The sequence below is a fragment of the Podarcis tiliguerta genome (assembly GCF_965153285.1).
Source record: "Podarcis tiliguerta genome assembly, chromosome: 16".
NCBI classification, from domain to species: Eukaryota; Metazoa; Chordata; class Lepidosauria; order Squamata; family Lacertidae; genus Podarcis; species Podarcis tiliguerta.
The window spans coordinates 39,890,144-39,916,889 of record NC_139549.1 but is presented as its reverse complement, the minus strand read 5'-3'; the positions used below and the strand labels follow the sequence as shown (position 1 = coordinate 39,916,889).

At 42.0% G+C, this 26,746-nt stretch overlaps 2 protein-coding genes across 2 annotated transcripts in view; both read right to left on the bottom strand.

The window, feature by feature from the left end:
- DNAH10 (dynein axonemal heavy chain 10) overlaps positions 1-12,273 on the bottom strand; it is a 103,080-nt gene extending 90,807 nt beyond the window's left edge. Inside the window, exons 1-7 of the mRNA XM_083418919.1 lie at positions 11,976-12,273; positions 10,536-10,616; positions 8,953-9,095; positions 4,704-4,812; positions 3,437-3,552; positions 1,439-1,655; positions 691-848 (exon numbers count right to left, since the gene is read on the bottom strand). Coding sequence (XP_083275045.1) covers positions 691-848; positions 1,439-1,655; positions 3,437-3,552; positions 4,704-4,812; positions 8,953-9,095; positions 10,536-10,616; positions 11,976-12,195 — 1,044 coding nt within the window. The 5' untranslated portion in view covers positions 12,196-12,273. The remainder of the gene's footprint in view (positions 1-690; positions 849-1,438; positions 1,656-3,436; positions 3,553-4,703; positions 4,813-8,952; positions 9,096-10,535; positions 10,617-11,975) is intronic.
- Positions 12,274-14,547: 2,274 nt separating this feature from the next.
- The window catches only part of ATP6V0A2 (ATPase H+ transporting V0 subunit a2), a 29,614-nt gene continuing 17,415 nt past the window's right edge, over positions 14,548-26,746 (bottom strand). Inside the window, exons 12-20 of the mRNA XM_083419030.1 lie at positions 26,441-26,595; positions 25,240-25,327; positions 24,190-24,308; positions 22,407-22,620; positions 20,418-20,537; positions 19,250-19,369; positions 18,124-18,241; positions 16,155-16,326; positions 14,548-15,895 (exon numbers count right to left, since the gene is read on the bottom strand). Coding sequence (XP_083275156.1) covers positions 15,796-15,895; positions 16,155-16,326; positions 18,124-18,241; positions 19,250-19,369; positions 20,418-20,537; positions 22,407-22,620; positions 24,190-24,308; positions 25,240-25,327; positions 26,441-26,595 — 1,206 coding nt within the window. The 3' untranslated portion in view covers positions 14,548-15,795. The remainder of the gene's footprint in view (positions 15,896-16,154; positions 16,327-18,123; positions 18,242-19,249; positions 19,370-20,417; positions 20,538-22,406; positions 22,621-24,189; positions 24,309-25,239; positions 25,328-26,440; positions 26,596-26,746) is intronic.

Here is a 26,746-nt window from a genome sequence, read left to right as displayed (position 1 = left end):
AAAACCAGAAAATGAAGGTCATAGAGCTGGAAAAGGTATAACTATGGCTCCTCAAATTTGGAATGCCCTCCTCATTGAAGCCTGTCTGGACCACTTGATAGTATCATTTAGGTGTCAGCTTTTAAGAACTGCTAATATTAACTTGAGAACAGTTTTTTATTTTTACTGTCTTTTTGGACAATTACTGCTTTGTTTGTTTATATGTGTGTTTTTATTTTTCTGTTTTTATTGTATTTTTACATTTGCTGGAGATGCAACAGGTCCAGGAGTTTCAAAGCACTCCTAGAAGCTCTGAAAAATTATCTGTGAAATAAACATCTGGGTCTACCAATTGGCAGCTCAGGAAGTCTGCAGCAATACTGACTGTGTTCTTGATGTATTTGAGATAAAAGAAGGAAGTAGAAAATGCTGAGAATCTGCTTGGAAATGTTGCTATCCTGGTTGAAAGTGGGAAAAGAGCTGGAGGAGGAACTTACAGGATTAGCATCTGGTTAAAAAACAACCACATAGTTTCCCTGCCTTTCTATGTTAACCCATCCTCAGACACCTAAGACAGAGAAACAATAAACCTCAGAATATCAGATGCTAGGAACAGACCACAGGAGAAGGGGTGTTACCATCTTGCCTGCTTGTGAGCTTCCCAGCAGACCTAACTGGCCACTCGGAAATCAGAATGCTGAAATAGATTACCTGGGGGACCTTTTTCAGAAGCTCTTCATCTGCTGAGGATATTAACATGAGCCAATTGGCTGCAAGTGTCTCCAGTGTATCAACCACATCCCGATCATTGGCAAGGTCATTCACATCACCATCTAAGCTTATGGTTGGCATTTCTAACTTAATTTCCCCTGTTGAAAGAAAACATTATTAGCTACAGTAAAAATGTCCCAATCATTAATGGAATAGACAAGAATATTCCCTAGCCTGTCCATTTCATCAGAAAGCAGAGAAGACATGGCATTATAGATTATACTGACAAGTCTCTTCTTGAACCTTCCAGATTTGTCCAGAGAGCAAAGAATGAAGAAAAGGTGAAAGTAATAAATTTGGGTGAAGCTAGGGTTGCCATATTTCAAACACTGAAAATCCGGACAGAAAAGTTGTTGAGCTTACGACTGCAGTATTCCAGATGTGTCTGGGAAATTCCAGGCGAATGGCAACCCTAGGTGATACTAACAAGCATTTCCTCCTACACACCCTTGTGTACAGAGAAGAGATTAAAATATATAAAAAGGAGAGTGAAGAATAGGGAGAATGCGCCTGTGCCCATTTTTACACAAGCAGTGCTGGAAGATTAGAATGCAGCTGAAAATCCATCTCCTGAAAGTCCAACAGCTGGTTTTGAAACTGGATACAAAATTTTTTTGCATTTCACACATTTACACCACCCAACCAGTCGTGCTTTAAGAAGCCCACATAAGATGAGACTGAGACTTACCTTCTATTTGCTGTATGGTTCTCTGAATGTGGCTTAGGAATTTCTGCATATTCATCAAGAACTCATTCCTTAGGCTATGCAAGCTGTCCAATGCTTCTGGTGATGTTTTTTTCTTCACAACAGGCTGAGCATCTTCACCTTCTACCTTTTCTGGTTCTGGGTGAGGAATGGACTCATCCATATCATATTGGTTATGACACATTGCAGGCAGAAAGACCTGAAAATACAAGCATGTTTTGTTTAACTGTCTTCTATTTGCTTTCATTTAAAATATAATAGCTAAATTCATTTGTAACTTTGAAGCAGTTAAAAGCAAAAAGTTAGAAAGCTATTGCCTCAGGCAATCCTAGTTGCCACTGGATCCAGTTATAGCTGCTGCTATGTGTGAAAGTAATGACAATCCATCTTCTCTGGAGGAAGAGGGGACAGCTAGCCCAGCATTGTTGATATAGGTCTAATAAATATCAGAAGATAGTCCCACTATGTTCAGTGGAGCTTATTTCCAGGAGAGTTTCTGCAAAAGAAGCAACTCTAGCCCGCATGCAGTCAGTGGAAGGTCCCCCGCCCCCAATGAACTCTGCTCTTCCTCTCATAACTTCACTCCCGTAAAAACACATATTCAGACTATGGATCCTGATTGCCCTTTCTTATTCTCTTCAGGGGAGTGGCCCAGCTTTTTCTCCCTCTTCTTCAAATGCCTGACAGGTTTATTTTTAAAAAATATCACTTTTTTACCCTGTTTGTCCCTCCACAGAGGCGTAGTAAGGTCAGGTGGTACCTGGTGTGGAATTTTTTATGTCCCCCCCCCACACACACATCGATGGCTCGGGGTATGCTTAGGAGTTGCGGGAAGGTGGCATGCCGAATGTCAGCCCCCCCCCCCAGCAATGACACCCGGGGCATCCGCCCCCCTTCCTACGCCTCTGTCTTTCCCTCTCTGTATAAAACCATTTCTTGTTGTTGATTAAAAAGTGGAGCTTGGAAATTGAAACAACATTTTTCTTTGCTTAAGAGAAGCTTCCTGGAAGAAAACAGTTGCCGGGAGGGGGAGGAGTCCATAATGGGCTCTTCCTGCTTCTTCTTGCTGTTTTGTCTGAGACTCAATGTGTTTCTCTCCATCTTTTGTGATAGGTTGAACCAAGAACTTTTTTCTGCAACAAAGCATGGTGAGGTCACCACTGGTCAAACACATAACCCAGACCAGTTAGCATAGAAAGCTACATGCCATCATCTGGGGGGCTTTTCTACTTTAAATGCTATGTAAACTGTGGTCTATTTTTTTTTTTAAATGATGCTTAAATTATTATAAAACTTTACCTTGGAGTCACTCACTCTCAAACCCACTCATGACTGCTTGGGCTAATATCCAACTTACAAGTTTTGAATTACATCTAAAAATGGTAGTTCACTAAAATGAGTTGCTGATAAGGAAGTCACTAGAAATATATTGAAATTTTGTTGTGGTAGCAGCTGTGTGAGGTTTGAAGGGAGTGTCTATAGCACAAGAGCCAACTCCTAGGGGCCAAGGTCCCTTCGGCCCCCCCATAAAATATTTGAGGGGGCTGGGCCCCAAAGTTGATGGACACTGCCATTCAAATGGCCACATCTTGTAATCAATTGACCACATCTTGTAATCAATTATGTGGGGCAGGGCTTACCTGCCCCCCCCCCCATATTTTATTCATGTTGGCATCCCTGGTCTATAGCAAGCATTTCCCCCATTGCTGTCACCCCACACTAATAATGTGCTATGATTGATGAATGTAGAATTATAATTGTTTATTCAGCTATTACTTCTCTTGAAACCACTACCTTTACCTCACAGCTTGAGTGATTTCTATTATCACATGCATCTTCTATGATTCTGCATAAATAGTCATTAAATTCTGTAGAAAACCTGTGGACTCAAAATCACTGAGTTTGCAGCACCTCGGTCTCAGGGGTGGGGGAGCTATTTTTGAAAAAGAAATTTTAAAACAAGCAAACAAAAACATTCACCAGTGCAAAAAGCTGCTTCAGCATCATGAGGGTGTGGCCATTCAGTATGCCGTACTCCAGTACTTCCGGCAGGACGTCCTTCGCTTCAGTCAAGTCATTAGGTTCACTAACGGTTTCTAAGCAACAAAAGAAGGCAAGGATTTGTTTAAAGAAATATTCTAACCCAACACTCCCGATAAGTTCAGGAAAATCATGTGCCTTCTGGGACACTACTACATCCAAAAACAGCAGGTGAGCTTTCCTTTCTGCACACAGAAAACCAGCTAGCCTAGCCTAGATGTTTTATGCCTGGTATGCCAACTCCCCAAGGGCAGGCATATTATTTATTTATTTATTTTATTTATAAAGAATAATTTAAGCTGCATGTCTAGTGTTATGAACTCCTCAGGATTGTTTCTAACAACTTAATACTGTACAACTATTTATAGGAATGCACTCAAAGACTATCTACATGCCTAGGAAAGTGTGTAGCTCTTCCACTGGTGGTAATGAGAGCTTTTTACTCAAAGTCTAACTGCAGTACAAGATTGTGGTGGGGGAAAGAAGGTTAAATAAAAATTGAGGCACCTCACACCTGTAATTAATAAAGAAACAACTACTACTACTACAAAATACATCGTTAGGCCTTCACTAGCACACTGGTTCCTATTTTAAAAAACAAACAAACAACCCATGTATTTATTCTTTTCCATAGATCTCCATTTTACAAACAGTGACAACTTTAGCAAACTTCAAAGCAGAATGCCTGGTTTATCAGTACCTATTTGCAGTACTCTAGTTCCCACACAAGCGTAGTCACCTGTAATGAATCCACTAGCATACATCCTTGCTTGTGTTCATTCTTTCATTGACAAACTTTTAAGAAGTAGCTGCTCCAATATCTCATAATTTTTTAATTTTTTTAGTTTTTGCTGCAGGGAATTATAAATCTGCAGCCAGTGCTACTTGAAATGAAGATAAACTTTCTGATCCAGTCTTTAGATTACATACCTGGGGCGGTCCGCCCCCACTGCCCCTCTTCCTACATCCCTGGGCAGACCACACTACATACGCAATATAAAACTTATTGACACCTTTAAGCAAAATCACACCCACTTTTCTTCTGAAATATTGTTGAAATATTGTTTGAAATCTTGAGCTCCTCAGGTTGAAAACAGCAGGTTTCGAGGGTGGATCAAGATCTCATACGATCCATCTGGAAAGAACCTAATCTATTATTAACCATAACTTCCTTTCTTAGCCAAAACTTTCCTTCCATGTAAAATACCTGCAGTGTCTCTGAGAAAATACACCATGTCAGTCTCCACAAAGTCTTCTGGGATGTTGTTCATAGCCATGTGATAATACAGGTTATAAACCTCCCGCTTTATGGTTTTCTGAAATAGAAAGGGACAAATTGCCAGGAGGTAAGACTGTTTTCAGGGATCATGCTGGTGCCTGTCCATCCATTATCAACATTATTAACAATTGCAATCTAGAATTACCCATCCAAAGATATGTCGGGAGGGAGCACAGGAGGGAAACAGGAAATGGAGCAAGAGACAGGGGAAATAAATAAAAGTACAAGCTGAGAAAAGGAAGACGGGAGAAGGGAGGCATGGCAGGGGTAAGTTAAATTTTTTTGTTAGAAGTTTATTATAAGTTCAGCAGTTTCACATCTGAGTTCTTTTTAAAAAACTGGATGGATGCCACTCAGACCTGGGGTCGTCTTTGCTTAAATTTGTCAATAAGGCCTACGATACAAAAAAAAACCCCTTATTTTGCCTATGTGCCTGCATGACTGGCTGGTTCCTACACAGGCCGGAGAACTGCAAAGCCATTTCCAGAGTGCTACACCACACACAATTGTGTGCATTTATTCAGAAATTCAAGAAGTAGGTCATGACTGAAAATAAAAAGTGAGAAGCCATTCTTTAAAAAAAATAACTTTAGTAAAAAGATAAAAGAGATGGGAAAGGGGACAGAAAGGGATGAGAGGTATATTCATGCTTGCAGTCTACCATATACAAGTGGAGGGAAAGCTCACAAAATAGAAGGTCTGCAAAATGTCAAAGAAGAAAAGAGAAGGATAATTCTATAGTGACCAGTGTAACATTCATAAGCTTTTTAACATAATATTTTGTGTTTTAGCTAAGATTATTTAACCACAATTAACATTAAACTATTTGTTTGTAATCTGCCTTGATATTCCCTACAAAAATAATCAAGAAGTATGCCACAGACAGTTTCAATGCTTCTTTAAAAATTTGTTTTCAAAGATGCTCAATAATCTATCTGTAACTTTGATAAATGTTTTCTCTAAAAGTTTGAATCGTATTTTCCCCAACAGTGACAATACAGTGGTACCTTGGGTTACAAACACCTCAGGTTACAAACACTTCGGGTTACAAATGCTTTAGGTTACAAATTCTGCTAACCCGGAAGAAGTAACTCAGGTTACAAACTTTGCCCCAAGATGAGAACGGAAATCATGTGCCCATTAGTGAAAGTGCACCTCAGGTTAAGAACAGTTTCGGGTTAAGAATGGATCTCCAGAACGAATTAAGTTCGTAACCCGAGGTACCACTGTATACACTAAGAGCTGATGTTTCATAGGAAACATACCATATTTCTAATACCATATGTTTTGTGGGGGATTTGGGCCAAAGTTGTTGAGCTTTTTTTTATTATTATTGGAAACTGTGGAAAAAAAGTTTTCTTACAAATCGCCTGTGGCCGATGTAATATGGCCAGTGTAACATAGGAACATTCTTTGATAAACTCACAAATAAATGACTCCAAAGCAAAACACTGTGCATGTTACACTTTATTAGGTATTCACGAGTTGCTAGTCAGCATCAATTCAGCATCAATTCCACGTGGAAAGTTGTAATGCCCATGGTAATTTAAACTTAGCTATGGCAATGCTCTAATGATTTGTTTCCTAGTTTCAAACACAACAAAAACTAAGCTGCCAACTGACACCATATTTGCATGGCTGTTTCTGCTTCTGCACTTTGTTTCAGCATAGCCAGTTTCCATAAGGACATTATACCCTGTGCTCATGGAGTTTACATGCAGGAGGTCCCACTTTACAAATGTTCACTAACCGAAAATTAGCTTATCTGAACATGAGGAATTAGTGCCCAAACCTCACTATACACACCACAGATTCAGATACCCAAACAGAGAGCATTTTTTGCTTCCTTGTTTGCCTTTTGCTGGCTGGCTGAGAAACAGAGGGAGGAGGGAAGGCGAGTGATTAGATAAATAAGATAGCATTTTTCTGGATTTTCCTGCCTTTCCTGAGGGTTTTTAGCTTTGGGGGTTAAAATTCCATGGTTGGGTACATATTAAGAAATTTTCCCATAGGAATAAATGGAAACTGTTGACTCGTTATGCAAACACTCCCCCTAATGAACAATTTTCAGGGAATGCATTGTATTTGGTAAGTGAGGCCTATGTGTGTTTTAGGTTATGTTAAAATTCATTTATATGTGTGTCTTCAACCTTTTACAGTGTTGCAGTGTTTTTTAAACCAAGGCAAGAGACCTTCAGTTCCCGAGATTAATTTTGTAATTCTAGATCAGGAGTGAGAACCTCCAGCCCATGAGCCAATCTTGGCCCACCAGACTTCCATTTGGCCATGAGGCCATTTTGGGCCAGCCACACCCAACCTCCTACAGGTGACATCCTACAGGTAACAGCAGGGCTTGCCAGAAAGGGTGGGGCTTGGTTGTCAGGAGCCTTTGAAGCTCAAATGGGGTCAGCACTAAACAGGATTGCTCCCCCTTCACATCACCCAATACAAATAGGGAGTGATCCTGCTGTGTTCAGGGGTGCAAGAGAGCTTCCTACATGAGGGTGAACCAAGCAGGATTGCTCCCCTGCCTAAAATCAGGAGAGATGATCCATCTTAGCACTCCACTCAGGGAAGTAACTGGGCACACCAGCAAGTTCCCTGCAGGGAGTTCTAGGCTCATCCAAACTCAGTGTAAAAGAGGAGGAGGGGGGAAGTCTCTTCCCTTTCCTTTTAAGCCTGATCTTGCTGCAATCTTAAAGGGAAGTAGACTCACAAATTATTATTATTATTATTATTATTATTATTATTATTATTATTACTATTATATATTTGTTTATATACAGCCTTTGGGAGTCTCCCCTCTCTTTTAGACTGCAGAGAGATTGAGCTTAAAGGGGACTCCCAAATTTTCTTTCCTCCACTTCCCTTTTTAAACCCAATATTGCTCCAAGGGGAGCAAAATTCCTCATCCCTCTCCAGCCTAGCTAGGGAATGCCAAACAGGATGGGCTTCCCTCCCTGATGCCTCTGAGGGGAAGTTTGTAGAAGACTGTACATGCTTCAGGAAAGAGGGGTGAGGGTCTAATAGAGAAATATAAATTCTACAATTTTCTAAACCATAATGTTTAAAATAAATAAACCTTAAAAGGGTATATGGTTGCTAAACATATTATCTCCATCCTCAAAGTATTAACATATCTCCACCCCCTTGTCTGACTTGTCTTTAAGACTGAGAGCTTGTCCAGGACAGGAACCGGTCTCAGATGGTATGGTACAAATAATAGGCTTTGGAGGCATTCCTATGGCAAGATCTGTTGGAATGAGCAACTTAGGATGCAGTGGATTTCCAGTGACACTAAACTCAACAAAGATATGAAGTGTAACTTGGTCACCCTGACTCCGCTGGGCCATGTGACTTGACAACCCAGTATAGAACACTATTTTAAAGGTTTGTTTTCCCCTCTGCCATGTTTAGGCAGAGCAGCAACTGCCTTGCTGCTGAACAGAGTTTGGATCCAGTGTAACAGTACATCAGCGTACTCAACTTACACTGGCTTTACTTTTCATGGGGGGGGGGGCGCGGGGAGTGTGCTTTTGTAACTAATGTAACATGCTGAACCAATGTAAGTTATATTGTCCTAAGCTCATATGATTTTGTTCTGAACATAACATTTCTTGTCTTTCACCAAATGAGAAAGCACCGATATTGATACAATAAAGTATTTAACCTATTCTCTATTGTCTTTGGGAGATCTTTAACTGAACTTTGGAGGGGGCGAACAGAGAACTTCTGAGTCATCTTGCATGTCATGCTTCTGGCTGTTTTATTCATGTTCAAAATGTGATTTTGAAAAACTCTTGCCAGATAATGAAATTTCGGAGAATTATATTTAAAATTATATAGAACATGTTAACTATGTATGAAAATGGAAAATGAGCCTGAAAGTTGAGATTCTCATGAAATTATCTGGAAATGAAATGAAGGGCTTCTCAATGGAATTCATAACGAATGTGTTGCATCCAATGATAGTACTGCTCAAGGTATAGCCATTCAAAATGGACATGCCTAACTTAGATGAATTAATTTCAGAGGGTCTACTGTAATTTAGTTGGATCCAACCCATCTGTGCAAGGTTTCCTAATACACTGAGCAGACCTATTTGCTTTGACTTTTCCATGGAAAGCCCATGTTTTTGGTGCACTGAAGAGCCAGCACTGAAGACAAACACACTTACTTTATACATCCTAACTCCTCCACCGCCCATACCCAGTTCATGCTCTATATCAGTCAAGCTCCCAAGGGAAGCTGCAGAAGGGTGGTCCACCACAGGTTTCTCGCCAGTTTCGGGCAGAGAACTTTTGCTTTTTCGATCTCTCTCTAAAAAAGGAATATTTGGAATAAGAAGTCAGTGGCAAACATGAGTGCAACATATCAATCATGCAACCTGAGCTATAGGAGAGGGCTCACTTCAAGGGGACCCAAGTACAGCGAAATAGAGCCTCCTTGTGCAGAAGCAGTATACCTCTGACGAGATACTGGGAAGTCAGGAGTGGGACGGCCAGCTCCCATTGGCCCCAGCTGGCATGGCCAATATTTATTTATTAATTCATTCATTTATTTGGGAGGATTTTCATCCCACCTACCAACCAAAGCTCTCGAGGCAGCTTATATTTAAAACACAATACAAATAATAACGGCACAATGATTACTCACTCTCTTCTGGGCAATCTTCCAAGGGCCACATCCCAGCAGGGCCAGAAGCAAAAGTGGGCAGGACAACAAATGTATTCCGCCTCCCTTTTGTACACTCGGTTAGTTTCTAAATATACTCACACACCTCTCTCTATTCTCCATCCAGACAAGCAAGAGTTCTTATCACAGTTCCAGTCAGGCAAAAATATTAAAGATGTGAAGCAGAGCCAGTGAGTGGGGGTGGCCTGGGAAGAGTTTCAAGGACCATATGGAGGGATCTGGAGGGCCACATTTGGCCCTCAGGCCTGGGGCTCTCCACTCCCTGAATATTGAAATATCTCCCCTACTTCTCCAAGGCTGTAAGTACCACTCTGCAACGGAATCTCCCAAGAATTAATGGTTGAAGCAACCAGATGTTGGTCCTTATAAGCCAGGGCTTCTACACTTGATAGCAATTGCTATCTCTCAACTGGGTCTACGACAGATACAGGAGGTGCTGGATCAGCAAACGCATTAAAAGCTTTTCTCCTAGCCTTCAGATTTCTAATAGTCTGGGATGATGGGAGCTGTAGTCCAGCAAGTTAAGCCCCCCAAAATATTTGTTGTTTAGTCGTTTAGTCGTGTCTGACTCTTTGTGACCCCATGGACCAGAGCACGCCAGGCACTCCTGTCTTCCACTGCCTCCCGCAGTTTCGTCAAACTCATGCTGGTAGCTTCGAGAACACGGTCCAACCATCTCATCCTCTGTCGTCCCCTTCTCCTTGTGCCCTCCATCTTTCCCAACATCAGGGTCTTTTCCAGGGAGTCTTCTCTTCTCATGAGGTGGCCAAACTATTGGAGCCTCAGCTTCAGGATCTGTCCTTCCAGTGAGCACTCAAGGCTGATTTCCTTAAGAATGGATAGGTTGGATCTTCTTGCAGCCCATAACCAGAGACTGTTATCCTATATTCACTTACCTGGATACATACCGTGTTCCAGAGTGCTACATACCTTCTGATCCCACAATTCATTTTTAAAAACAAAGAAACTGTGATCCTAAATCACATCTAAATTAACTCTAACTCTTTCTGAAGTTGAGTCTCCAACTGTTAGTGAGGCTTTTCCTGAATTGTTTCCTTTACATACTTGATTCTACCATTGAACTGCTGGATGCTGCAGCCATCTTCTCTGAACGATTATCTTCCTCGTCTTCTTCATAGGGAACATCTGTTTCAGAAAGAAACAAAGAAAAGCATCACACAGAAGTTACAAAAAACCGAAGCCGGATTCGTGAGCCCAGTCCAGAGCTTTGCATGGACTCTGAATGCACACAGGAAACTCCTCTGTCCACTGACAGCCAAGTAAGAAGAGACTCCATAAAGGAATCCTCTCCTTTGAAGTTAGCAGGTTCAGAAAGAAAAACTACTCAAGAGTGCACAATTTGAGCCAGGGCTTCAACCTGAAGCTTGTTTGTGAAGTCAAACTGAGTCCTGGAATATATAAAATAATGGTTACATTGTATTATATTGTTACAATTGAACAGCTTTTCTTCAGTTGTCATTTCTGACATCCCGAAACAAAGATGCTGGGGCTGACTACCTGGGAGAAACTAAAGAAACTTTGGACCTGAAAGTTATGATGAGGGAAGGACTGAAGACCGTGTTGTTTATGTATCCACACTCAGTCCTTCCTCACAAAGGCGCCCAGGGCAGCAAACAACAAGCGATAAAACAATAAAAACATTTTAAGAACAATTCCAGTACAGATACGGACTGGGGAAAATCACAGTAAAGTGGTGGGAAAGCACTCTGAGACATGCAGGAGGTGTTTTTTTTAAATATATATCATAACTCTTTTACATAGTCAAGGCAGAAGATACTGTCTTGTTGGAAGATGTCGGAGGAAGGATGCAAGGATGTTGCTACTCAGCCACTGGATCAGGGCACTCTGTATATGGTCAGAGACACACTATCATTTCTCTGCCTCTAACAGGCAGGTGTTTGTGGCAAATGAAAGGAAATGGCACACAAGGCTATGGTCATTCTGTGCGGAGAGTTAAGGCACTCAGCAAACGCTCAAAGGCACTCTTAGAGCACACACTTTCGGTAGGAAAAGTGCAGTCCCGAGACCCCCTGTCTAAAACCCTGGACAACTCATGCCACTGCCAGTTGGTGCAGGCAACACTAGGCTGGACTGCTCAATTATCTGACTTGATAGGAGGCAGCATCTCCTATGCTCCTATGAAGGAGGAGCGGTGAGAGGATTCCAGGGACAGCCAATGTGGCACCTCTCCAAATAGATATATAACTTCATTGCTGTTTAATTGGTTTTTTAATTTTTGGATTCCTCCCCCCCCCCCCGTTTGTAGCGCAGCAGTTCCCTTTTATCCATAAGTCGCCTTGAGTCCCTTCAGGGGGCAAAGAAGAAGAAGGGCAGTTGTGGACTACAAATCCCATCAGCTCCAGGGCTGTTGCAGCCTAAAATATCTGGAGGGCGGCGAGCACGTGGGCTTTCCCTGGGAAGCCCCTGCTCGAAGCGGGGAAGGGGGCGAGGCCCTCTGCACCCGCTCAGAGGCCCGCTGCCCACCGATCTCGACGTCGACCTCGTCGAGGCGGATCTCCTGGCGGAAGAAGAGGGCGGCGGGCTCGCCCTCCTCGGCGCTGGCGCCCAGGTTGAGGAAGCGCAGGAGGATCTCGGCCTCGTCGCCGTCGTTGCGGTTGAGCAGCTCCTCGAAGGGCGCCCCGTCCTTCACGCCCAGCGCGCTCTGCAGCCGGTCGCCCACCCACTGCACCCGCACGTCGTCCATGGCTCAGCTCCGCAGCCCGGCTTCGGCTAGCGGGCCAACGGACGCGCCTCCGTCGCCATGGCAACGGCGCTAGGCCGCAGGGCGCGCGCGCGGCACCGAGAGCCTGAGGAAAAACGGCGCGCGCGGCCGCGGGGGGGGGGGGAGCGAGTTCAATGCCGAGAGAAAAGTGTGTGGAATTCAAGAAAGAACATTGATGAAAAATCATTTATTACGGGCTGTGTGTGTGTAAAACTCATCGTGCAGGAAAAGGGGTCTGGGTTAAAGGCGGATCCTCATGGATCCTCCACTTTTTAAAAAAGTGCAAGCCTAAATTCTGTAATCAAATCTTCCAAGCTAGCCTTAGCTTAGCCTTAGCAAACTCCAACAACATCAAGCCTTTATCATTAACCATCATTTCAACGTGCTATTTGGAACAGGTAAATTTGGGAGGGACAAAATGGTTTCAGGACTTTTTCTGTGCGCTTCAGACATGTGGTTTGTGTTTGTGTGTGTGCTTGGTACATTTATGAACATTTATTTTATATATATGTACGACCTTAAAATTATTAAAACAACAATAATATTTGATATTGTAATATTAATGATATAATAAGATAATGATAATAATAATTTTATACCCCACCCATCCGACTAAGGCTGCCGGAGCCACTCTGAGCGGCTTCCAACATACATGAAAACATAAGAAAACATTGCGCACTTCCCTAGACAGGGCTGCCTTCAGCTGCCTTCTAAAGGTTGCAGTTACTTGATCTTCTTGGCTCCAGGATCACACGACTCCATGCCCTCACAACGTTTCTCTCAGGGATATCATACCACACCCTCCAACATTTCTCCAATGGAAATAGGGGCGTCCGAAGGAAAAGCGGGACTTGCCGGGATCAAATCAGAAACCAGAATGGCTTCTGTAAATCCAGATCTGTCCCTGGAAAGTAGAGACAAAAAGCATGAGGATCCATGGGGATCTGCGCTTCAGAACCACGTTTTTGGGCCATGGAGTTTCCAGGAAGCAGTGGATCCGAGTTTTTTGTGGTGCAGGCTGTGCCCCTGGCTATGATGTGTGATTTGACAGTGAGTTAGGGTTGGCCCAATGCAAGAAGTGTGAGGATCCATGAGGATCCGTGCTTCAGAACGACGTTTTTGTGCCATGGTCTTGCCAGGAAGCCGTGGGTCCATGATTTTTGTGGTGCAGGCTGTGCCCCTGGCCATGCTGTTTGATCTGATGGTGACCTCGAGCTGATCTAGTGCAAAAATCATGAGGATCCGTGTTTTTTAACCATGTTTTTGCGCCATTGCGGTACCATGAAACAGTGGATGAGTGATTTTTTTGGTTCTGCTTATAGACAAATAGAGTATCATGGTGTTTTTATTTTGTTTCAATATAAAAATCAGATGAATTCATGAGGATCCATGTTTTTGTGGTGCTGTAGTGTTGGATCCACATTTTTTATAGTCCAGTCTGCAGGCGTGCCTTCCAGATGTGTTTTGACACTGGATTTGTTGGAGTTATTTTTTAAAAAGTGGAGGATCCATGTAGATCCACCTTTAACCCAGACCCCTTTTTCTGCACCATGAGTTTTACACACACACACACACACACACACACACACATGCATTGAAGACACCATCCACCTCTACTCACAACCAGAGTAGCCCCTTCTTTTTCTTCCATTTCTTCAGTAGATTATCATGGGTGACAAGGGAGAATTTAACCATTAAGGTGTTACACCAGAATGGTTCCAGACTACATTAATCTAAGGATGTGATATTTTTTACTGGGCAGTCTCTTGTATCCATTGTAATGATTACCGTATTTTTCACCCTATAGGACGCACCTAGATTGGGGGGGGGGGAATAAAGGGGGGAAATTTATTCCCCCCCCGGTGCGTCCCAGAACGGGACCCAGAGTGGGCAGCTTTGGCATCACTCTGGGAGCTTGCGGCTGGGGGAGGGGGAAGCCCTCCACCAGCCTCCAAACCACGTCGGGAGACAGCGGGATGGTGCACTGTGCCTCCCCGCTGTCCCCCGAACTTGTGGGGCTGGCGATGGGGCTCTCCAGGCTTCAGTGAAAGCTTGCATTCGCCCCATAGGACACACACATGTTTTCCCTTCATTTTTGGAGGGGGAAAAGTGCATCCTATAGGGCGAAAAATATGGTATATTTCCTGAACAATACAACCCACTCTCATCCTGCCACCATCCCTACAATAATAGTTCTTCTCCCACCTCTTGTATTCTCATCCAATCATTTTCTCTAGGGACTCATATCCTCATTTCCCCCACAGCTTGGTTCCCCAGAGGTTTAAATCATCATCATCATAATTCATTGCAAGCTACAATTTAACAGGCACAATGTTTGTTCTCAAAATGAGTGATTAGCTTTTATTTAAGATGAATATGAAAGAAGGCTAGATTTATTCTGCTGGCAATTATAAAACTCAGTAAGGTGAAATACCTCCATTTTCATTTTGAAATTTTTTAAAAAAAAAACTTTTAAAAGGTAGCTGTCTTCACCGAGTATAAACAAGTTTCATTCAAATTCACTGCTGTGTCAAAAATAAAATTAAACTAGAACCTGATTTTGCAAGTATTAAGTTCCAGCAATGGAATGATGTGCATAAATGGAGTGTGTAATTGTTTTCTGGGAACTTGTACTAACTCAGGTAGTTTGCCATTCAACACTGAACAAAAGGTATGGGGATATCCAGACTGCAATACTGAAGAAACTTACATAAGCATATACTTAATTTCAAGGAATCTTTTTTTCATTTAAGCAAATGAAGTTTAAGTTCCACCAGGAGTTAAATTAGAATATTTAATACCTTGCAAAATAATTTCAGGCAGCAGTATTGGAAGAGAATCACTGTGAGCCCCTATAACTTGCTCCTTGGTCAACTTAACAGGCATTTCCTTAAAAAATTCAAGGCCACAGGCTTCCAAGTTTTTTAGTGAATCCAAAAGCTGGCATGGCTCTCAAATCCTTCCTCTTATATTCAAAATGTAGGATGTGCAATGGCAAAAAAATAGCATAGCTCTTGCTCAAACCAGAGGGAAAAAGCTTTTAAACAATATCTTAGCCCATGTCTTAGACTGCATAACAAAGTCTTAATAGTTTCCTGTAAATACTGAAAGGTAAGCAACTTCGTTCTCAGCTGCTGCCTGATTTTCTGATCTATGAGTAATCATGAAGGTGCAGTAGTACTAACAGGAATGACAAGGCATTTTTCAGTACTGAACTCGGGTTCAGTGGGGCTTACTTCCAGTTAAGTGCATATCGGATGCACTGTAAGGGTTTACAAAAGAAAACAAACTGCTCTTAAAAATACCTGCAGCATTTTTAAAAGCAGCAATCAGATATTTAGAATCAGTTTTAAAATCAATTTATATGTGCTCATGACTGGAAAACACAGACATTTTTATGACTATTTACCAGAAATCCACATTAGCAAAATCCAAATGTGAGGTTATATATTACAAAATTATTTGGCTGCATTGTAAGGCAATCAGTGTTGTTCTTTTCTACAATGAACTGTACAAGAATGACAAATAGGTACATGATTATTTTCAAACAAGTCTAGAGATGTACTGACTACAGCAGCCAAACTATGCAATGTATCTATTACAATGTAAAGAAATGTCTTGAAAGGAGAAAGGTGTGAACTTGTATCCTTCGCCTGCGTAGAACTTGTTCTGAAATTCTACCCTGTAAGAAGAAAAGCACTACATTAAGATAAAGGCAATCACACGGACCCCTTTCCAAACTGCTAGGCAAACATGCTCTGAATCGTATCCACAATGAATAATTACTTTCAAGTGGAACATACTTAATGTCAATAAAGGATTCATTAACTTTAAAAATAAAAATAAAAATTAAGCTTTACATTTTTTAATTAAAAAATCCAAAACTTTTTGCTAGCAAGCCACACACACACACACGTATATATTAAAAGGAACACACATACCAGTGAAGTCGTACAGCATGTAGAAAAGCAGAAAGACCTTCCATGACTAAAAGAATGAATATTGTTAGAACCATAAATAAGGCTGAAACTGGTATCAGAAGGATGATCCCATAAGTGGCATCCACGCGAAGGCCCACTCTCATGATCATTGCCCAGAGGACTTCCGATAATTCTAAAAATAAAAACACAATAAACTGTCTCAAATCCTGCTTTTTAATATTTTACCACATGGCATGCCTAAAGGACAAGTAATTTTGCCAGGGACACATTCCTCATTATTAAAAGCAGTTGAAGATGTAATACCTTAATCATGCCCTGTTCAGACGCAACAGGAAACTATGGCTTTGGACTATGTGGATGAGTTGTGGAAAGCTCTTAGCTTGCACGATCTGTTGTCCCCACTTCATACTGGCAAGAGTGGAAGATTTGCTTCCGCTTTTAAGTTAAGTGTATTTCCTATGGTGTCTAAATTTAGGGAAATGCAGTTTGCTTCTTCACCTTCAACCCAATACTGCCCATACCAACAATGTATCATGCTGAATGCAATTGAACCGTATGATTTGAACTCTACCATTTGAACACAGAGATACTGAATATACGGTATTTTTCGCTCGATAACACGCACCCGACCATAACATGCATGTAGTTTTTAGAGGAGGAAAACAAGAAAAAAAATATTCTAAACGAAACAGTGGATGTATGATTTTTGTGGTTCATGCTGTGGCCACCGACATGTGATCTGATGGTGAGTTTGGGGTAGCCCAATGCAAAAATCCTGAGGATCCATGTGGATCCATGCTTTGTAACCACGTTTTTGCACCACTGCAGCCCCAGGCAACAGTGGGTGCGTGATTTTTTTGGTGCAAACTGTAGCCATGGACATGCTATGTGATCTGATGGTGAGTTGGGGTGACCCAGTGCAAAAATCCTGAGGATCCATGTGGATCTGTGCTCTGTAACCACATTTTAAGTGGGGAGGGAAGGAAAAGCACTCAAGGGACAAGGAGCACGCGTGGAGCAGGCTCTATTTCTCCCCCTCCCCCCCCCCTTAGCGAGCTGAAAAACTTTGCTGGAGGTACAGAGAGCCTGCTTGCTTTAATGGAGCCTACCGGACAGGAGCCACTTACACGAGTGTAAGCGGCTCCTGTCCGGTAGGCTCCTTTAAAGCAAGCAGGTTCTGCTTCTCTCCCTTCTCCCCGCCCCCCCCCCTTAGGAAAAGCAAAGCGGGAGGAGAGAGATACAGAGAGCCTGCTTGCTTTTTGCTGAAAATCTTTCCTGCTATTTCCAGCAAAGCGGGAGAAGAGCAGCTGAGTGGGGACGAGAGAGATACAGAGAGCCTGCTTGCTTTAAAGGAGCCAACCGTACAGGAGCTGCTTACACTCGTGTAAGCAGCTCCTCTCCCCTCCCACTTTGCTCCTTTAAAGAAGCAGGCACTCTGTCCCTCTCTCCTCCCCATTCAGCGGCTCTTATCCCGCTGGAAACCATGGAGGAGGGAAGCATTCGCTCCGTAACACGCACAGACATTTCCCCTTACTTTCTAGGAGGAAAAAAACGTGTTATGGAGTGAAAACTACGGTACCTTTGTTACTCATGAAAAACATTTAAATAAAAACATGTGAAAAAAAGTTGAGGTCAAACCATGGTTTCCAGATTCTGGCCTCTTTACTAACTTTAGCTTCAATATACCACAGTTCTCCAAGTTCATACATTATAGGGAACAATGATTATAGTTTAAAACTGAAAATCTCCTTGCAGTATGGAAAGAGGAGAAGGGAGGGTTGAATTTAAGCAATCCATTCACATAGTAGGAAACCAATTTTTATTATGTCTGAACAGGACAATGAATATGTACATTAGAATTAAATATGTTTTATATTTGTTTTAAAATCAAAAGCGGGGGGAGACTCCTAAAGAACCAAGGTGGGATCAAGAAAATAAGAGCGTTTGAGACTGCATGCAGGATACTTACGTGCATGGGCCAAACTGAGAGCCCAGAGCCTGAGGTATGAAGCAGAGTTGGAGATGCATCCTAGACAGTATTCAATGGTATGGATAGCTTGATCCATGAATACATCTGTAAAGTTAAACTAAAGCAAAATAATATGTAAGCATACAGATGTACTTTAGAATTCCAGGGACACATCAAATTCATTTCAGTAGGTGGTATCCAGTGCTAGTCATATTCACAGTAGACCCACTGAGATCAACAGGCCTACAGAGTATGACTTTGTTGGGTATCAGGAAGGACCAAGCAGAAGGTCCCAGGTTTAATCGGCAGCATCTCCAAATAGGGCTGGGAGAAAATCCTGCCTACAATCCTGGAAAAGGGCTGCCTGCCAGTGTAGACAGTAATGAGCATTGCCACATCTCAGTCAGCCTCTCTGAACTTGCTCTATGGTGTTTTTAAATGGTATTCCTTGGACCGTTTTTACCCTTACTGCCCTCAAAAAGCACAGAGAAGCATAAGGTTTTATCTTAGGCACATACTTCATGCATGGGAATGTGGAGGCTTCACAGCATGCTGTGTCAATCATGCAACACTATCCTGAATCCTCTGCAATACGCAGTAGTTCTAGAGTAGTCAACTCAGCATGAAAAGGCTCTCTGGAGGCAGAACATTTGAAAAAAACTATTGCTAGAAGTTTTCTAGGGGGTATTTAGATAGCACCCTCAATAAGCCCAGCACAACACAGTAACAAATTACAAGATGACAGGTCCCTTCCCCAAGGAGCTTACAATCTAAAATTTAACACAGGGAGAGGACGGGATTTATGGGCAAGGGTAAATGCAGGGGGATATGCATTAATTTAAATGCCAGGGTGCAGGACACCTTAAAAAGGGCGTTTTGAGGAGGGATTTGAAATAAGAGCCAGCATCCTGTAGGTGGCCTGTGAGAGATTATGTAACATCACATTTTGCAGTCTTCCAGATTGCTGTTAAATGCATACAAGCCACAAAGGGGGGGGCGGTCCTTCCGAAAGAAATATAACACCACTAACTGAAGGGGAAGGCGAACACGCCCTGTGCTGCACTGAGAGGATTCCTTTCACATAGCTCCAAACTACAGGCAGTTTCTGCGAAACACGCACATCTACCTCTTCTTTCTCCTCATCTTTGTGCCTGTGGTCCAAAGAGCTGCTTCCTTCTTCAATATCATGAGTTCTCAGCAGAGCAATTTCTTCTTCACTTTCTTTTCGTACTAACCGGTAGCCTTTCTGGAGAATTTAAAAATTAAAAAGTGAATTGTATCACTCACCCCACCTCAACAGCCCAAGTTGGATTACAGCAACCATGGAAGCCATCTCCGCCAGCCCCCCAAAAACCCAAGTGCTAAAGATTTAGTTCTCAAGAAAGATGACCAACTTTTTAAAATGCAATGAAGCCTTCTGTATTTCTATCTCAGTGCTACCCAAATTTTTGAGAGCTGAAACACACTCTACCCACAACCCTCTACTGAATTAAGGTTGCTTTTATAGTGTGTGAAGAGTAAGAATTAGCTGCACTTTAGGGAACTCTCCCAGTGGCACAACTTAGCAAGACCTCAAGGGCCAAAAACAGCCTCACAGCAGAATGACCGTTCACAAGATCAGCAACTGGTGTGGGTCATATCAATACCTGGGCCAGCTTGGCAATTCTTGCTTTTTTAATAATAATAATAATAATAATAATAATAATAATAATTACAGGTGTCTCCCCACTTTCATGCGTTTAACACATGCGTGACTGCACCTGCACAGTGCCAGGAAATAAATAAAATCAATTTAAACAGCAAAAAGCCACAAAAAAGGCAAAAATGACAGTGGGGAAATGGCTGGAATGGTGCAAAAAGAGCAAGAAAATGGTTAGCAATCCTATGACCCTTTGCACTGATTTTTCAGGCTGCGGAGAGTTGGAGTTTGAGAAAGGAGGTTTGGAGAGAACAATTGTGGTGGAGTTGGGTGGGTTTTTAGAGTAGTTTGGCTTTTAGACGGTGATCCCCACTATACCGGGAACACAACCTCTGCCTGTAGTCATAGGCTGGTCAATTGGTCTACACTGTTACAGAACTTCATTTTATTACTTTTGGCTTGGAAACATATATACATCCTTTTCTGTAACAAAATGGTGTTTATTCTTATCGTTTTTTCCTTGCCCTTTAACCAAAAAGAACATGTGTTTACAGAGCCATCAAACTAATTCAGAGAACATACATTTAATTGGAAGAAGGATTTTGCCAATCTAATAACACACATGCTACCATAGGCAGTTATTTCCAATACATACTCTGTATGCTCCGATGCTTTGGCCTCCATTGCTCAACCAGTATAAATAAAGTGGTTTTCCAAAAAGCAGCACTGGAACTGAAAGCACAGCAACAGACAGGAGAAATTTCTGTAGAACCATCTGTTTTGAAAGAGAGGAGGCAAAAAAGACAAAGCTGTTTTATATGGAGGCTGATTCCCTCCTCCCTACACAAAACCACTAAAACTCTCCTAATGGCAACTGCCGTGCCTCAGAATGCGACAGTTCCCCCAGTGCCCAGAAGGGTGGAGAATCTGTGGACATCACTGTGGAGATTTTCAGGAATCACTAAACTACAACTCCCACAGTCCCTGAATGCTGGGAATAGAGCTAATGGGACTTGGTTCCAACAACACCTAGAGGACCACAGGTTCCCCATCTTTGGGATATGCATTCCTGAAAGGATTCAGACAGGTGTCAATTCTTTGCAGGAAAAGGATTTGCATGACAACTGACTTAAATGCCAGTTTGGAATTGGTTTTTTCCCCATTTACTATTTATACCTTATTAATTTTAATACAATAAAAAGTAAGGTCACAACATTTATTTATAGTTAAAATGAACCCTTCTGATCCCCTGCCAAGGTGACCATATTAATCAGGCAGATTTTTTTTTAATAAAAAAGTTAAAGTTGTGTTAAAACTGCAGCTGGCAAATACCATCCTAGAAGAGGGACGGGAAGAAATGACTTTCCTAATATGATGCCTCCTGCAACACATGTAAAAATTTATCAGTTAACTAAAAACTGAGATTATGCATTGATGATTCAGTTCTATGCATGCTTATTCATAATTCACTATGTTCCATGTGGTTTACTTCTCAATAAGTGTATTTAGGACTGCATTTGAAGATTTTTTAAAAACTGGGTTACAAGCCCTAAAATGAACACTTTTGTATGGCTGTCTGTTCAATTCCATATATATCTCCAACTGCCTCTCTTCCTTTCAAAGCATCCACTTGCATCTCCATACACACAACAAAGACAAAAACCAAATCAGTGCAGAAAGAACGACAAAGAGAAAAATGTGGGGAAACCACATATTAATATTGCCTTCTTTATACTTTGCATACATCACTACAATATTTCCACATTTATGCTTTTTCTTCCAGGCCACAACTTTCATATGCCACTTCATCCCAGGCCACTGCTCCCACAAAATAACTTCTGGTTTAGTCTTATCTTTTCATTTATGCAATACTGAGTTGCTAAAAAAGAAGTGTTGCTCTTATCAGAACATTTTATTCCTTTCTCTGGAATCAAAAATATGTCTCCTAATTCCAACATACACACTGCCCAGGCTCGCACCCCGGGGAGGTCACTTTGGTGCTGCTAATGCAGTGGTTTGACTTCATCCCCAGAGGCGCAGTCCATCGTCTCCCGAGACAGATGGATGCCAACAGTACCAGCACAGGGAAAGACTATCTTCCATACATGCCTGGAACCAAGTACAGTGGTACCTCTGGATACGCACACTTCAGGATGTGAATGCGGCAAACCCAGAAGTATTTTTCAAGCTTTCGCCCCGTGCGCATGCACAGAAGTGCTCTTCCACGCCACACACATGCGCAGAAGCGGCACTTCTGGTTGCGAACTCCTCAGGATCCGATCGGAGCTCCGGAACGGATCCTGTGCGCAACTGGAGGCACCACTGTAATACTTTTACCTAACTCTTCCCAAAATTCAGTAACTACTGCACATTCCCAGTACAAATACCCCAAAGTGGCTCCATTCCCCACACCTTCAGCCACATTAGAAAAGATACATTTAAGCAACCTAAATTAGGTACCGTTAAAGACCTGTTCATTTCAACTAGGGAAATTTAAGTACATGCCTAACTATTCCTTTGAAATCAATGCAGCAGAAGAGTTGTGTGTTTTGCTTTCTCTTTAGGAAACCCTGAACTGCAAGACCGGAGACAGGCAAAGATAAGGAATTCTGTGACTATCTTTCAGATTATAAGGCTTACCAACCTGTCCTTCGAAAAAGATGTGTGGTTCTCTCTTATTAGGAAACAGGAACATGTTAATGAACAAAATCAAAATGCTGGGAGCCGTCTCAGAGTTCTTCGCGCTAAAAGCCAACCATTTATAGATGATCATAAAAACCAGGTATCCAAAGATGGAAAGAATGAACAGAAGTTGAGGAATGAACACCAAATAAATATTGTACTTCTTCCTGAAATGCCTGATGGAATAAGAAAAAAGGTGGATTTTGTTTCATTTTTTGTATTCAAAGTGGAAATCAGTTTTACAGAGAAAGCTCATACATACATAAATATACTGTCTATGCCAAGAAAAAAGAAGCAACTTCCAGATGTTAGACCACAATTCCCATGTGGGAAGTTGGAACTCAACAACAGGACTACAGTTACCCCATCCCTGATCTGAACAATGAATGCCAACACATTTACTGCCCAGCAACTCTCTTCTGCAATGTTGGATAAGCTGCTACTTACAGACCTTGGAGAAAACTGTTCTTTGCCATTTGTAGCCACAGGATAGATGTCTTGGAAAGAAAGGTGGTAAGAGCAGGGAAGGGAGCAGAGCAGACCTAAAGGAGCATTTCCACCCCTTTTGTTCAGCTCCAACACCGAGATCCAGCTCTGAGGGCTTTCTGGGGGTTCCCTCATTGCAATAAGTGAGGTTACAGGGAATGAGGTAGAGGGCTTTCTCAGTAGTTATGCCCACCCTGTGGAACACCCCACCCCCGGTCAGATGTCAAGGAAATAAACAACTATCTGACTTTTAAAAGACATCTGTAGGCAGTCCTGTATAGGGAAGTTTTTCTTGTTTGATGTTTTAATTTGCTGGAAGCTGCCCAAAGTGGTTGGGGCAACCCAGCCAGATGGACATAATAATAATAATAATAATAATAATAATAATAATAATAATAATAATTTTAAAAAATAGAGTAAGGTCATATATAAGGTTCCCTACTAGCTAGGGAGCCCTAGGGAGCCTTAAACAGTAGGTGTATTAAAAACACAGAATTATTTATTATAATGAAATAATTATCCTATATATAAACACTAAACCTTTACTAGGCCAAATCCTATACTTGACTGTATATTTCAATATATGCCCAAAGCGTTTCAACACAAAAATTTTCAGTGGAGACCTTATTTAACAAAGAATCCAAGCACAATAAATCTATAAAAAATAAAAATATTAATAGCCCAGAAAAAACCCACTGTACATAAAACACAACAAGCTGATACTCACTAATAGGCTTTGATCCTTACATATAAAATTTCAGAGGAGAGCAAAGCAATTCACCTCAAACATCCACTGTACGCAACTGTCCCAGATAAACTGATAGTTTTCAACAATCACCAATTAAAACCACATAAATATATACCTTCAAAAATCCCAAACCTCAAAATAAATCTTCTCAAGACTTTATTATGCCCCTCAGTACAAACCTTCCCAAGCCTCATGTAACTAAGAAGGAAAACAACACAGGAGTGATATAAACTTGCTAACAGCTAAAGGAGAAAAAGTTCTGACACACCTAGCACCAAGCAAAGGCTTTGAATCTGGAGCAGCAAGATAAATCTGAAGGGAGAATGTAGGTTATATTAATTGTCATGGAAAAGTTTGCACTAATAGTCATTGATAATTTGGTAAGCTTCAGCTTGTTGCTTTATGTAGAGCTGTTTTCATTTTATCGTTAAGAACAGGAATTTAAAAAATACATTTATGCCTTTATTCCGCTTTTGGTTGCTGCAATTCTGCTGTGAAGACACACACTTACAAGTGGTTAAGTCCTCCTAAGATGACCCCAAACGTCATGTGGGTCACTCCAATAATTATAGACATTTTCATTTTGAAGGAATTCAAGAAACTGAGACGATTGTTCGCCAGGTTCCAAATCTGGTAAGAGAGAGAGGAAGCAGATAGAATCAGACTTGACCAAGGAAGTGGAATGAGATATTGGCTCAGATTCTAACTACAAGCAAGGATTTATAGAGCACAGTATAGAGTCCTTCTCCAGCATTCCTGTATGCAAAGTAAGCAAGAAACCCCATGTAGTTCTTTTACAAACAAACTTAAGTTCTCTTGCAACATGGGACACCCAGAATAATATCCTTGAAATGGAAACTCATGCTGCCGTGGAGACGGCAAGGTGGGACTATGCTGAGAATTCTTTGAGGGAGAGGTTCCAAGGGGGCAAACTGAAATGAGAAAAAGGTGTTACTAAGTGGCTCTGCTGACAAGGGTGGGAGGTGACCAGGTATAGGGAACATGCATATGGGGGGGGGGAGGTTCACAAAAATAGCTCATAGTGCCTTTGATCAGCTACCTTCTGTGGGACAAAGCTATTAGGAACACAGGGTGCTGCCTTATCCCAGAAACAGGCCCTTGGTCCAGCTAGTATTGCCTATTGCCAAGGGTGAGTAGCTTGTGGCCGTCTAGGTGTTGTTGGACTCCAACTCACATCAGCCGCAAGCAGAATGGTCAATGGAAAAAGATTATGGGAGGTAGAGTCCAGCAACAGCTGGGAGGGCCACATTTTCTCCATTTCTGGTCTACTGGCAGCCGCTCTCCAGGGTGTCAGGAATAACTTTCTTCCCAGACCCACCCAGAAATGTCAGGGACTGAACCCGCCACCTTTTGCATGTACACTTCCTTAAGAAGTAAGGAAGAGTTGCCAACCCTATAGGACTATCCTAGCAAACAGAAATATTTATAAAAATTAAAGCTGTAAATCTGTTGACCTATGATTCAGCACCATAAAATTGCCAATTCTTCTTTAAAGGGTCATCGTTGCCACACAGTGGGAGCTCCAGGGAAGAACACTAACCGGATCTATGCCAAAAGGATAAGGTCCTATGAACACTCCAGTCGCATTTGGATTTAACATCAAATACTGATTCTTCATGTCCTCCTCACTGTTAGGGGAAAAAAAACACACAGCAGAATGAAGCCTTGAACAAAGATATTTATATCACCACAATAGGCTATTTGCTGTCAGAAGCTTCCGCAAGATCCCACAAGGATCTTGTGACATCTTGCAGGTAGGGCTGGGGAACCCTCCCATCAGAAATCCTGCCAGTCAGTCACTGTACACAATGGCTCGCTACATGGAACAATAGTCCAACTCAGTATTTACAGCCTTCCAGAGGCCTTGTGCAACCTTCCCAGGAATTAAAAAGAAAAAATCACCTGGAAGTCAATCATGAGGGAGAAAAACACACCTCACCTGGGAGAGCATTACACAACCACGGGATGGCCACTGAAAAGGCCCTGTCACAGGTCAATGCCAACAGAGCAGCCCCTGGTGGTGGCACCACCAACAAGCATACAGGTAGCTAGTAAATATGTCCTTCAAGTGAAGGAATTTCACTTGAATTTCACTCATTAAATGATTGAGAAAAGCTACCACAATATTTTAGAATGGCAGTTACTGGCTGTTGCTTTCCAGTAAGCCATTTATTATTCTGCACACCACAAAAGATACTTCATAATTGAACTGAAAGGCTAAAAAAATTAATCATGAAAATGGCAGGAACTGGAGGCACATTTCATTTACCGTAGAACATGGGTAGGCAAACTAAGGCCCAGGGGCCAGACTGGCTCAATCGCCTTCTAAATCCGGCTTGCGGACAGTCCAGGAATCAGCATGTTTTTACATGAGTAGAATGTGTCCTTTTATTTAAAATGCACCTCTGGGTTATTTGTGGGGCCTGCCTGGTATTTTTACATGAGTAGAATGTGTTCTTTTATTTAAAATGCCTCTCTGGGTTATTTGTGGGGCATAGGAATTCATTCTTTTTTCCCCTTCTTTTTTTCAAAATATAGACTGGCCCGCCACAAGGTTTGAGGGACAGTGGACTGGCCGCCTGCTGAAAAAAGTTTACTGACCCCTGCTGTAGAATGAGTGAAAAGTATGCTGTGACAGGTTTAGGACACTGCACAAGTGGGGAGAGATACCTCTGAGCTTCCTATCTCAATTCAGCAGGTTGCTTTCACACCGCACTGGGTTTAACAAAGGCGTCACTCACCGCCACTCCACAGCAAACATTTGGGAAACGTTCCAGTGGGAGTCAAATATATTGAAAGACTTTGAAAAACAGTCATTGTAGATCAGGCCAGTGTATACAGAAAACAGTCCCATCAGCAAGATGATGTATCGTCCTTGAAAAAACATCTTCATGATCTGCAAATGTTAAGAAGGACAGGCCCACTGACTGCCATGTGAACTTCAAAGATAAGACCCTTTGTTACATGTGCAGCACATAAAAGCTTTGATGCCCTTCCAAACAATGTATTTGATGTGGTGCAGTGTCCAGATATGCCACAATTCAGTT